The 13,936-nt window shown below is 39.9% G+C and overlaps 1 protein-coding gene across 15 annotated transcripts in view; it reads right to left on the reverse strand.

The window, feature by feature from the left end:
• Positions 1–13,936, reverse strand: part of USP54 (ubiquitin specific peptidase 54) — a 117,133-nt gene that overhangs the window by 29,786 nt on the left and 73,411 nt on the right. For all 15 annotated transcript variants that reach the window (XM_064144907.1, XM_064144910.1, XM_064144916.1 and 12 more), the window contains 7 exons: positions 7,204–7,338; positions 4,846–4,959; positions 4,603–4,685; positions 2,192–2,297; positions 1,626–1,772; positions 1,340–1,489; positions 16–184 (listed from right to left, as the gene is read on the reverse strand). In XM_064144907.1, coding sequence (XP_064000977.1) covers positions 16–184; positions 1,340–1,489; positions 1,626–1,772; positions 2,192–2,297; positions 4,603–4,685; positions 4,846–4,959; positions 7,204–7,338 — 904 coding nt within the window. The remainder of the gene's footprint in view (positions 1–15; positions 185–1,339; positions 1,490–1,625; positions 1,773–2,191; positions 2,298–4,602; positions 4,686–4,845; positions 4,960–7,203; positions 7,339–13,936) is intronic.

A 13,936-nucleotide genomic window follows, 5' to 3' on the forward strand; every position in this document is an offset into this window, starting at 1 on the left:
GTCCAGTCTGCTTACCTGAGTCTTCACTATCATAGCAAGTCCTGTTATATTGCTGTAAATCCACTTGAGAGGGCACGTCTTGTGTTGACACTGGAGTTCCTCTTGGATCTGCATACAGCAGCAGCAAAGGCTGATAGTGACCCTTAATGCACTTCGTCACAACATCTTTCCATTTTGGACCAATCTGAATTAACAACAACAATTTGAAAAACACACAAGAAAGGTTTGCTGTCATTATTTCCTACAATAAGCCCTTTTTATTATGCTTACACTACTTTCAGAGTTTGATTTTCTACTCCTATATCCAGCATTGAACTGGACTCACCAAGAAAGCTGAACCAATATAACTAAAATGAAGGTATCCATCATTTTATGGATAAATAAAATAGAATTCCTGATTAAAAAAATGACTGGAAAAAGAATCCTTTCAGATTTTTTTTCCACAGAAAGCTTTTCATCCTCAGCAACGTTCTGACTTTGCCTAAGTCAAAAAACCCAAAGGATTTTAACAAAGTCTTAATCCATCCATTGGCATAAACAAAATGAAGACATCAACAGCATAACAGCAAACACAACTCAAAGATAACCATTTTGGCTTGTGTTGTCACAGAACCTCTGTGAGCTTTTTATAGGCAATAACTCACATAATTACACTCACCTCAAAAATCTTCCTCATGTTAATGTTTCTCCTAATACACTGAACATCTATTCAAATTTGCTTCATATACAAGGATTCTATTAAAACACTGCAGCACCTATCTCTGGCAAAGTTTTGCTGCAGAAAAATGTGACTGTGAACAAGTTGCAAAGATTGGAGTTTTCCCTTTGAGATTATGCTTAGCATGACTGCAGAAGAAAATCCTCCTCTCTCATCTGGGTGACTCCATGACTAGAAAGAGAGAGCGGTATGGAATAATGTCAGACTAACTAATAGGATGCAGTAACAGTGTGCCAAGAACCCAGCACCGGTACTGGAAAATGTATTGTTGGCAGAGACCAATAAAAGCCTGGTATCTAGGTACTTCAATGAAGAACCTAAAGAGCAGACACTAAATAACTGCACCACTCATCAGCAAGGAAAAGAAATGTACATTAGATGTTTACATAAGCAAACTGTGGGTTTTCAAACAGCATGAAAATGACTGGCAGTCAACAACAGGACTAGGAATAGGACTTCTAAGACTTCTGGTATGCTTTTGTGAGAATGTTTTACTCTTCTCAGAAAAAGCAGCAACAGAATTATGGATCTTCAGTGGAAAAGTAGCCAAAATTTCTACAAATCTCCATGGTCTACACAGAAGCTTCTATCAGATTACTCTTTTAAATAACATTTTCTCACCTCTTTTACATGAGCATCATCAAAGTACATCCACTTGCGGATTTTAGTTTGGAAGAAGAAGGTAGAATAGTGCTTTCCATAGTAACAGATCATTCCCACCAAATATAGCTCTGAGTGTTTTGCTCTGTCATCAGTTACTCTGAAGAAAAGCTTCATGAAGGGAAGCAAGAAAGATTAAAAGATAAATTAATAAAACACCCAGAATTTCACATGCTGGTTTTCTGAATCGGCTACTTTAGACAATCATGAAAACGACTGTGTGTGTAGGTGGTGTCAAAAAACTCACATCTCCCAGTTTAAGGCAAGTGCCCAGACTGTGAATAACATCCTCAGCCAGATCAGAGTGGTCCGAGTCCCAAACCAAGCCAATGGTGATGATCTGTGGAGAGTTCATCAGCACACGACGAATACGGATCTTCTCCCCACAGTTACTCTAAGATTTAAATGGAACATTGACTACAATCCTCCTCTTATTAGAGAAAGGCACTGACAAGTATAAATTTCAAATGTACAGCTTTCAAAGACGTGGTGCTGAAACACAGCAGATATAGTACCTCCAGTGTCAAGATATAACCTGCTTATCTTGCAGATGAGGAGCATTACTATTACTATCTTGTCTCCCTCTCCCATCCCATTTCTTGTTTTTTAAGTAACTACCAGTGCTTGCTGACTGGCCAGTCTCCCCTCACTGAAGAGCACACTGTAGTACACTGAGAAGCACACTTCTCAGAGATAAGCTTGCTTACAAAGCCATTTCCTATCGGCCTTTCCAATTCACCATCTATTGGAATTGTGGACATCTTTAAAGCCTGAGTCCTGTTTCCCCACAGAAGAAAAACTACGGATACTAACTGGACAGTTTCGCAGATCCCCCATGGTGCTGGCATTCTGAAGTAGCTCTCCAAACATATCTGGAGTGGGTTTCTCTCGCCTCTCCAACATACGAATAGCTTGATTGCTTCAGCATAGAGAAAGCACAGAAAACAAAAATTTAATGACAAAACAAAAATATGAAACCACATGAAATGTTTCACTTACATTTTATGAAAAGTTAATAATCTTAAAATGTGTACCACTTTTCATCTTTAATATTGTAGTGCAGAAAAATAACATAATTAACTGTGAATTACTACATCTTCCATTACAATACTGCATAAAGAAAAGAAATCAAACTTAAAATAGAAACAGTTTGTAGTTGGGCTTAAAATTTACATCTTAAAAGCAAGGTTTAGCATTTTGATAATTACTTGATTTCAAAATGAGTATTTGCTTCAAAATGCTTCCCTTCAGTAACCACAACACAGGTGAAGCACATCCTTAATAATAGAACTATAGACAAAAAATCATCTGGTACCCAACTGACTTCATTGTCCCAAGTTGTAAGAGACATGACAGTAAGTACACAAGAATACCAGTGCTCAAAGCATGCTCAAGCTTAAAGTGGTTTATGAGATAATGAAATCAGTTGTATTTTTTAAATTATGCATGACTTAAGATTTACTGAGATATTTAACACAAAATACTGAACACCATTTCCATAATTATTTTCCTGGTTTTCTAACAAATATTCTGATACACATTGTCTGCTGGTAACCTAGAGAAAAACTGCAACCTCATGAAAAAGGAACACTCCTGATCCACTGGTGAAGCGGCAAGTTTGAACATACATCTGCATGAGAACAGCAAATAACAACTTTCAAGACAACTTTTTGGGGCTTTGTAACTACATGTCTTACGTGAAGGACAAAATACAAAGTTAAGTTTTCATCCAAATCAAGCTTTTGAGACAGAAGCAAGTAACGGATTCCTGCCTTAATCAGGCTGAGGCAGCTCTCAACTGAATAGCCACCTACTAAAACACAAGAAGACTTCTTTAGCTTCTGCTACAGCTATTGGTCTGTGTACAAGTCTCCTTTAACGAATGGACACGGTGACCAAGGGAATTCCCCAACAAACAGAAAAAGCAAGAGCTACATTCATCCAAGAAAGACTGTTGAAGAATTGCATGCTTTTCAGTCTCACTCCAGAAGCTAAGGCAGTGACAGAACAAATCCTTTTGGAAATCACGTCCAATGATGAAGGACAAAAAGGGAAGTCATAACAGACAAGATAGATTTACCATGGGCAAACTATGCCTGACCTACTTGATTACCTCCTATCACAAATGGTGGGTTTTGTTGAGGGGGCAAAGATCATTTGGTCTCTACCAAGGTTTTCAAGTCATCTACAGTGTTCTTGTGGCCAGACAGGGAAGTCTGGACTGCAGAGGTGGAATACAACGTAGACCAAAAATCTGGGTGGACATTTGGGCTCAGAGGACCAAAACAAAACCAGCTGTTAGTTAAAAGTTGCATTCCTCAGGCAATAGTACTGGGGCTGATGCTATTTCACATTTTCATTAACTACCTGGATGATTCATCAGAATATATCTAAGTGAGGTTGACAGATGACACCAAACTGGATGGAACAGTCAGTATTCAGGAAAGGAGTGCTGCCATGCAGGAAGTTCTTGAGAGTTTACAGGAATGGGCTGACAGTACCCCAGTGAAACTCACTAAAGGAAAAAACAAAAGTCTTGCACCTTGGACAGTGCACACTTGCTGCAGCAGTACTGACTGGGCACTGAATGGCTGAAGAGCAACATCACAGAAAATTGGTAGAGAAGCCAAACCTAAGCCAGACCTTTTGCAGAAGATAACAGATAAAGAGTAAGAGGTAAAAGATGCAGAAAGGGAAAATCAGCCTGGATATAATGAAAATTAAAAAATAAATTTCATAGAGTAATTCAGCACTGGAACAGGCAGCCCAGAGAAAGAATGGTATTTCTCCCCTTGCACGTTTTCAAAATTCAACTGCACAAAACCCCAGTTAGTCTGATCTGACTTAGAAGTTAACCCTGCTTTGAACAGGATGGGGTAAATGTGCAAATGTTCTTTCCAGCATAAGTTACTTTTGGTTTTTTCTCATCTTGCTTCTTAACTCACTTGCTCACATATTACGATCTTTCAAATGTACAAGTACTTGCTGCTACAGTTGTCAGATTCAGAACTGTAAACAAGTATATGCACTGATCTGTGCCTAAATGGCTATCTTCTGATCCACTAAATCCTCATGTTTTTTATCACAGTTACCAAAACTCCACCAATTTTAAATAAACTGTTCTAGTCACTTAACCTCATGAAAGTAAAGATCAGGCTGCAACACCAGGATAGGAAAAAAAAAAAAAAGAAAGATTTCCTTTTCCTGTAAAAATCTGAACTCACCAGAGTGAGGTTGTGGAAATATAATGTACCATCTGGATGAAAGGTAATGGGTCAGAGGTGGCACCACAGCTAGTACAAACACACTGAAGAGAAAGAAAACACAATACAACGACAAAATTAAACAGGTATTTCTGCAGCAATGCTTCCGCTGTATCTTTTTTACCATGGCAATGCATGTCTTAGGAATGAGAATTTGAAACTTCAGACATGGTGATTTGCATAAAGCATGTAGCATTACCTCACCTGTTCAAACAAGGTCATTGCAAACTTCTGATGGGAAACACAATGTGGTGCAGTGCAAATATCTTCCTTTGTCTCATCTGCAATGTGGAAGTGAATTCGCATTAGCAGGTTTTCCTAGTAGAAGAGGGAAGAAAAAGCAAAAAAGTATGACATCATTTTAAATGTAGACAAAATTTCAAATAGAAACCACAAAATTGTGTCAGATGCCAAGAATGTTATCGGCATTATTCAGAGATGGAAAGCTCCTGTGTTTTCTTTTAAATTTGTTTAGAAAACAAATTGCTATTCTTTGATAGAAAAGGGCTACCATTCCTGATATGAAATGTTGTGCCAGGTAATCATTTACTTTACTTACTACAACAGATATAGATTCTTTCAGGATTTATTCTGTCCAATTCTCAAGCATCAATGGAATTGACCAAATGTAGCAAGCACAGCAGCTCTGCAGCTTTAAAATTACTGGGTTACCACTAACTTCTCATTAACACGAAGCAATTTGAATCAATTCCTACATTCCACCAAGGGCTTTGAATACAGCAAATAAGCCACATTCTGTCAAAAAGGAGGACTAATAAATGAATAACCAGACTAAATTCTGCATGAAGCAAAAGCACTGAACGTTTTCTAGATACAATAATAGCACACAACTGCATCTCTTTTCAAGTTCCCAGGTGTTCTTAAGCCTGGTACTCCTCTCACTGCTGTTAATATTAATCTAGGAGTACCAGAAGTCCACTGACACCTCTTCCAGCAGCGCACTCTTCACTATCACTATAAGCTGCCTGGATAGTTTATAAGTCTGCAATAAGCAGGTCAATATTAATCTTCACACAAAAAGCTCTGACCTTGTGTAACTTCCTTTGGATTTTAGAATCTAAGCTCTTCAGCCATTTAAATTAAATTTCTGTCTTTAGGGCTGAAAAGGTTAATGAAGTGAAAAGCGATGGTATTTTCTCTGCTTTAAAGCTTAACCTCAAAAGGGAACTTTTACTCATTTTAAATGTATACCAGTATAGTTAAGCTAACAAACCTGCCTGTGGAACTCTCACAGCAGTATTCCATAGTCTATCCAGATTAGTTTTCTCAATGAAGAAACTAAATCAAAAGTCCCAGTGTTCAACTACACAGAATTCTGTTGAAGTGATGAACTGCATGTGAAGATGGGACATAACTGAGCTTACAGGGGCTCCTGTGTAGGCCGATGCAATTTATTTCACTTTGAGGCTTTAGTCGTATGATCTACTTCCATTTTAAGTGAGCTCATTAAACTATACTATTTAGCAATATTAGTATTTTATAAACAGAGGCTATTTGGGATAACCATAAGCTCATTATCAGTCCACTTTATGGGAAAAACTACAACAGCAATATGCGTTTATCCCACTTCTATGATCTCTTACAGTATAACTGTAAAATTAGGTAGGTTTAGGAAATCAATACAGAAAGGACTCCACTCTGATAGGTGCTTTAACTGAAAGATGTTTAACTTTGCAGTAGTAAATCCAGTATGTTTGGATTTTAGTCAAGAATTAAAATCTTTGTTAACAACCAAGTAGGACATAAACACATGCAGGCCACTCTATGGACATCATTATTTGCAAAAAGGGGAGCAGCCAACATGTCAGTAAGACAAAAATATCTCCTCATTAAGTTTAAAAAAATTAATACTAAAGAAGGAAAAGAAGAAAAATTACTAAGAATAAAACCTTAACATAGAGGATGCTGAGGGTTTGAGTACAAAAAGAAAGTAGAAAGATAAACGTAGGGGTGCAAGATTTATGTAAAAGTTGTCTCCTGACCACACTGATGAGATAACTAGACTGAAAGAAAATTGTCTGATGGATTACAAAGACAGCAGAGAAATATTTAGAGATGATCCATTTCACTGATGCTTATCTCAATTTACAAACACTGAACAAATATGTTTGGTTTATTTATTTTTACTTTTGCTTAGCTAGAGGTTGTAAAAATACACTTTCAAAGTAACTGGCAAACAAAATGTCCTTTCACCTTTTTGAGGTGATTCTTAACTCCAGAAACCTGAATTGTTCCTGCAGTGTCTTTTTTTAACTCACACTCAAAACACACTTGAAACTGCAAACATCATATCTGCAAAAGTAACCGTAAAAATGGGTAACACTGATGTTTCAATTTCAAAAGCATTAGTTATTACTCTCTACTCAAATACTAGTTGCCCACTGGATCAATTCAAACTTGGGGGATCTCTCCATGGATTTTCTGAGGCCACACGTGCAAAGTCTGTTGGAATCTGGGGAGGGGGCTGGGAAATAAATAAACAAAATTGTGTGCTATGGGTTTGCGTCTATGCCTGACAAACCATCTTTCAGTTATACTCACAAAACATTCAGCAGCATCATCCATAATGCCCAGCTGGAAGCGTTGCTCATCCTGAAATGTCTTTGCAAGAGCAGTGCGCAGGGCATCAGAAGGCAATACCTTCTCACTGCTACATTGAAACTGGTTGAAGATACCCTAGTGAGAAAACAGGAAGACAGTTAATTTATTGGATTTTCAAAATATTACTCAAGTTATATGCCAACAAATAACAAACATTTATCTCATTCTGATCAAACAGTACACTGATATCCCATGCTGATACACATTCTTGTTATCTCAGTTGTTCCCTATCAGGAACAAGGCAGGCAAACTGGCAAAAGGTTTGACAAACTGCAATCTTGGCTGCTTTGTGCAAACTGAAAGTGTGCAAAACATCACTGTCACTGCACAGCCAGCAAACCAGCCTCCTTGCCCCTGACATTTCTGGTACATTTATAGTACTGTCACGTTATCTAAATACAGATGTAAAACACTCATCTCTCTTTACCGTTTTTGTTCTGGTATTTTTTATTTTGGTGCTCATTCATGGGTGAGGGGCCAATGTGCTGATGCCAACCACTCTTCTAATACTGCATTTATTAGAGTATTAAATAATGATGGCGAAGAGGTAAAGAAGAGATGGCTATGAGGAAGTAACTTTCACACTCTATGAATTACAGAAAATACCTCTCCTGAATTACCTTTTATATATACATAGATAAATAGAAAAAAAATGATGAAGTCTCTACTTAACTTTGATTCCCATTTCTGTCACTCCTATAATAGAGCAAGTTTCATTAGTAAATTTTCTCATTCCAGGCAACCTCAAAAAGAGAAAACAGCACAGAAGCAGTTCCATCTTGCTTCAGCACTTAATGTTAAATAATTTAAGAGCACTTGAAAATATTACTGACTCTGCATTAGGAATGTATTTATTCTGGTTATCATGAATGTCACTTCACAGATCTGGAACCTAGGCACTCACCTAGTGACTGGCACACAACCTCACTGCAGGGAACTGATGAACAGAACCTGGTTTACTTCAACAAGAGCTCTGAAATTGCTCTATACACGTGGTGAGAAGGAAAGAATCCATACAGGTTCCAAAGCAAATAAAAGCAGAATCAAGCAAGCAAATCAAGCATCTTATTTTAAACTTCCATGTTTAATGGAACACTGTTCTGTACTTCTACCCATAACTTACCCACCTAACCACTAGTTAACATAAAGAGATCCAGTAGGGAAAAAAGTGGTACTGATCATCATAAGCAACTGTTTGTCACAAGATCCTTAATTTTTAATTTCTCTGCATCACAAAATTATTATAGCCTTCATGATTAAAAGCAAAAAACTTTCACACATACAAACAGCAGAAACCTGTGAAATCTGTTACCACAACCACTGAAGATAAATAATTCAGTAACATCAAATTCTGTGACGATATCTAATGTGCAATAACAAGGCATAGAATACCCCAATATTATACAGAAGAATGATTCCTGAATTTTGTAATGGCATAGGATACAGTGGTATAGTCTTATTTTAATTACAAGAAAAAAATGTCTTAAAACTAGTAATTGTGCAGTCAACTTTTTTTATCATTGCATAGTACACTTTAGAACCTAGTGTTTGTGGAAAGTCTTAAAAGCACCCCAAATGCAATCAAAAGCACTTTGAACACAGTCGGATTTGGTTTTCATTGCATTTTGGTCAGGGTTTCTTGGGGGGTGAGGGTTTTAGGGTGGGTTAGAGTTTTTCTAAGGGGTGTGGTTGTGATTTTCCCTTTTCCTTATTTTTCAGTACAGGTTCTTTGTTGTAAGAACAGGACTTTCCTGTCTCTCAGCTTTAGATGGACAGGTGTGGCACTTCCCGCATTTTCATCACTAAGTTATCTAAGTCAGATCTCTCCTTAATTTCAGGTCTTGCCCTTGAGTGATGCTGTTAATCACTAGCATACTTGTTCTATATACAAGTCTGAAAGCCAGCTGGGACAGACCAGGAAAGCCCTACTGATTCTGTCCCAGGAGTTTTCATGACACCTTTTCTCCAAGTGCTTTCAGAACTTAATGAGAACTTTATTCTCTTTCAAAAACTTCTTCACTAGAGTTTAAAAACAGCTAAAATCTTTTTATTTACTCCACTGTCCTCTCAAAGGCTACACTCGATACAAACAAGCACATGAAGACACTGCTACAAGCTTGAACAAGAGAAGTCTCTCCTATTCCACTAGTTTTCAGAAGCTAAAAATTAGGGATGAGGAACAAAAACATTCCAAAATCCATCTCTTAGCTGAACAAAATCTGAGCAGTTACTAATACTGAATTAGAGACAGTACTTGCATTTCTCCACTGAATTCTACACTGATTCTTCACATGCTAGTAAGCCCACGAGCCAAGCCAAAGAACAGCACGAGCAAGGAACTTTTCAGAATCATAAAATGGTAGGGTTGGAAAGGACTTCAGGAGACCATCCAGTCCAACCCTTGATGCTACTGCAGGTATGCCTAGATGATGTAGCATGTCCAGGTGCAAACTCTCCAGAGAAGGAGAATCCACAACCTCTTTGGGCAGCCCATTCCAGGACTCTGCCACTCTCAGAGTAAAGAACTTTCTCCTCAAGTGAAGCCATTCATATTACAGTTTGTGCCTGTTGCCCCTTACCCTATCACTGGCCATCACTGAAGAAAGCCCAGCCCCATCCTTATGACCTCCACCCTTTAGATATTTATATGCATTGTTAAGACCCCTTCTCAGTCTTCTTTTCCAGGTGAAAGAGCCCCAGGTCTCTCAGCCTCTCCTCATAATAGAGATGCTCCAGTCCCCTAACAATCTTCATAGCTCTCTGTTGGATACTCCATTAGTTACCTGTCTCTCTTGAACTGGGGAGCCCAGAACTGGACACAATACCCCAGCTGTGGCCTCACCAGGACAGAGCAGAGGGAGAGAACCTTCCCCTACCTGCTGGCCACACTCTTCTTAACGCACCTTAGAATACCCTTGACATTCTCAACCATAAGGACATATTGCTGGCTCATGGTGAACCTGTTGTCCATCAGCACTCCCTACTGCAGAGCTGTTTTTCAACAGCTCAACCCCTAAAGTGTACTGGTGCATGGGGTTATTTCCCCCCAGGTGCAGGATTCCATACTTGTCCTTCCTGAACTTCATGAGGTTCACCTCTGCCCAACTCTCCAGCCTGTCCAGGTGTCACTGAACAGCAGCACAGCTTACTGGTGTGTCAGCCACTCCACCCCTCCCAGCTTTGTATTATCATCAAACTTACTAAGTGTACACTATTCCTTCAACCAGATCATCAATGAATGTGTCAAACAAGACTGGCCCAGTATCGACCCCGGGGAGCACCAATAGCCACAGGCTTCCAATTAGATATTGCACCATTGATCACAGCCCTCTGAGCTCTGTCATTCAGCCAATTCTCACTCCACCTCCCTGTCCATTCATTAACTCACACATCCAAAGCCCACCTACGAATGGAATCCATTTTTTTTTTTAGGAAAGAAGTATTCAGTTTATTTGGTATAAAACTGACATCTGCATGGTATATCTAATCTTACTGATGAAACAAACAATCCCACAGTTGATGCACATATACATGGGACTTCTTAACCAAGCATGCAGAAGCTTGGACTAGCGTAAGAATGCCATTTGGCTCAGGACAACCAGCAACAGCTACTGAATCAGATCAGTGTCCATGCACTATAAATTTAAATTATGTCCTTGGCAGTTTTCTGAGAACTAATTATTCTCTTCCAGCATGTGCAAAGTTCCTCCTTGGTGGGGATATTGATGCAACTCTAGCACTGTGCTATTTCTTTCAAAGAACAAACTACTTTACTCCCAGCACTTCAGCATTGCCTGTATTAACAGTTTCTGTCTGAGGAAAAGCTGCAAATACTAACATGGACAATCCGCATACCTCCCTGCTCAATATGGCAGGTCAGGGGGGTTTTGTTCAATTTTTTGGTTTGTTTTTTTCTTTTTTCTGTTTGGTTGCTTTTGTTTTCAAAAGACTGCATTTCAATACCATGACCTTCCTACTCTGTTCCATGCACTAGATTTTTTTGGGCTGCCTATTACCTAGAATGTCACATTCTTCTCCTGATGCAAGCTCTCAGTACAACCACCTGTTTCAATAAAAAATTCAGCCACTAAAATAAAACTCTTCTATCCAACCACATCAGCCTTCACCCACAGCATTTCCACCAGCTGACGTTTACTCCCCACATTTCCTTATTTTTATATTCACCTTTAAGGGTGAAAATAATTCTAGCTCTATGATTTTGTGTGTTTGAATCGATTCCTAAACCTCAAAATCTGTTAACAACCAACTTAGATTTCCATTATTCTTTTCTTTTGCAGTCTCTCTTTCATTCTTATTTGCATTGTGCCCTAAGCATTAACATAACATTCAAACGCGAGATCAGCGGAGGGAGAGCCTCCATAACGGCTGAGATGTGCTTTCGATTTGCTTTGTTTGGGCTTTGCAGGCTGCCTTGGGGGCTTTCTGTGGGCAGAACCCCACAGAAAGGGCAGGACCAGCGAGAGCTCTCCTCAGCGCGCCTGCTCATAAAGTCACATAGCTGCGGGGAGTTGCCAGGGTACTGCGCGGAGTTTAAACAGCGCAATAGCGCAAGCCCCTCATTCCAGTGCGAGCTGACCGGAGGGAGAGCCAGTCTGTTCACTGCAACGAGGAGAGCAGCACCTGAGCGGTGGGGAAAAAAACACACAACCCACACAACCCAAACCGTAACCTGCTCGCCTATAGCCACATCACCATAGCAGGTAAGCAGAATGGTCTCCACCCAACAGAAGAAGGGCAGGCTCCTGGTGCCAGCCAAGATGGAAATGGGAACACAGATGGAGGTTGATATAAAACAGGCTAAGACGCAGACCACAGGCCGCAGTCAATGCCTCAGTCTCTCCTCTGTACCAGGGAATGGTATATGCTGTGAACAGGTAAATTTCCTACTTAGAAGACCAGAGCAGCTGAAGGATAAAGTTGAAAGATTGAAGGATGAAGTTCATAGGCTTAGAAACATCAGAGAAGCAGAAGATGAGATAGACAGGTGGTACCAGGCTCTGGCAGCCCCGATGGAGAGACAGGATTACCCATTATCAGACACTGAGGGTCAAGTACCCCCTGTATCCACTCCCTGTCAGATTGAAGCCAGTAACTCAAAGGAAACGAGGGAGGGAAGGCAAGTCCACAGTCAAGGCAGTAAAGAAACTCCTGCCTTTTCCATCTTCCATCCTCCAAACTCCCCCTACCAAATCAACAAGGGGCTGTGGCAACAAATTCCCACCTGCTGTGGTGGGAGTGTTGCTTCAGTTATTAACAGTGCTCCCCAGGTACCTTTACAGAACAGGTCTCCTTCTCTGGAGACTTTGAAGGCCTGCCTGGAAGCGTTCCTCTGTGATCTGTGTTAGATAGTATTGTCCTGCTCAGGCAGGGGTCTTGGACTCGATGATCTCATTGAGTCCCTTCTAACCCCTAATATCCTGTGATCCCGTGATAACATCCCAGAGATGGATTGTCCACTCAGGTAACCCTGGCTATTACCAATATTAAATAAAAATATACTTTCCAGAAATTTTGTTTAGGAAAGTCAGGAGAAGAAACCCACCTCACATAGTGCCCACATCAACTAGGTGACAATTGATTAACTACCTGATAAGGATCAAAAGAGACAGTCATTACTTGGAAGCTTTAATTACCAGTTTAATAACTCAGGAAACAATACTTAATGCTGTTTAATTTGTCAGACAGTTAACTGAAGGTAACAACTGAAAAACAAAATATAGTTTTGCTACTGTTTTACTCTGAAACACTATGCTGATTTGGAAAAAAGTACAAAACAAGAGGATGAAACTTTGCACCAACCTATTATTCCTATTACTGTTTCAATCAGAGAATGAACTTGTCATAACAAACCTCTCTACTCTGTGCTAGTTTGAGCCTACCTAGAATGTTTTGGTGAGAAGAACTAGATTACAGGCTGTGAAAGGAAAACAAGGCCAATGTCTACCTCACTCATAGGCTTACTGAGAGATACAAGAACAAGAATCCAAACATAGATAAGTTGCTTCTCCTGGGGGAACTGGCTGAGCTGCATTTCTCTCTCTAGCCTCTTTGCAGTTTCTCTGATTAATCCAGTTTGCTTCCTAACCCCCTGGTTGAACCTCCGTTCTTCCTTGGGACTGGGGTAAGGTTGAGAGTGGGGGGGAGAAGGTGGAAGGGTGGTTGAGAGACCCTCCTGGGGACTCAGGTTTCTGGGAGGGGTGCTGTGTTTCTGTATTACCTTTTACCCTGTATATTTCTGTATATAAATGCATACACCATAAATATCTGCTTGTATATTTTGCTAAGTTGTAAATAATAAGCTTCATTCCGTTTCCACAGCCAGCTTACCGTAGTCTGGGTGATTTACAAAGTGTGGCAATCTAACTGTAAACACTTGATAGGTCAGGAGGAGAGCAAGGGGGAGGGGGGGCACCACTACACCTCCTCACCTAGATTCTGGGGAATCTGCCAATGTCCCTACCAAAAATGATAACGTGGCAGAATGCCCAGGAACACAGGGAACTACCCAAACTCAAGATGTTCCTTCAACAAATAACACAAATCCAGCTAGTTCAACTCCCCAGGCATCAGAAAAAAAATCTAGCCCTAAGGCAGATTTGAACTCACAGGCCTCAGGCCAGACCCCCAGTAATTCAAAAATGCTAGTGGAGTT

The sequence above is a fragment of the Pogoniulus pusillus genome, chromosome 6 (assembly GCF_015220805.1).
Source record: "Pogoniulus pusillus isolate bPogPus1 chromosome 6, bPogPus1.pri, whole genome shotgun sequence".
Classification (NCBI taxonomy): domain Eukaryota; kingdom Metazoa; phylum Chordata; class Aves; order Piciformes; family Lybiidae; genus Pogoniulus; species Pogoniulus pusillus.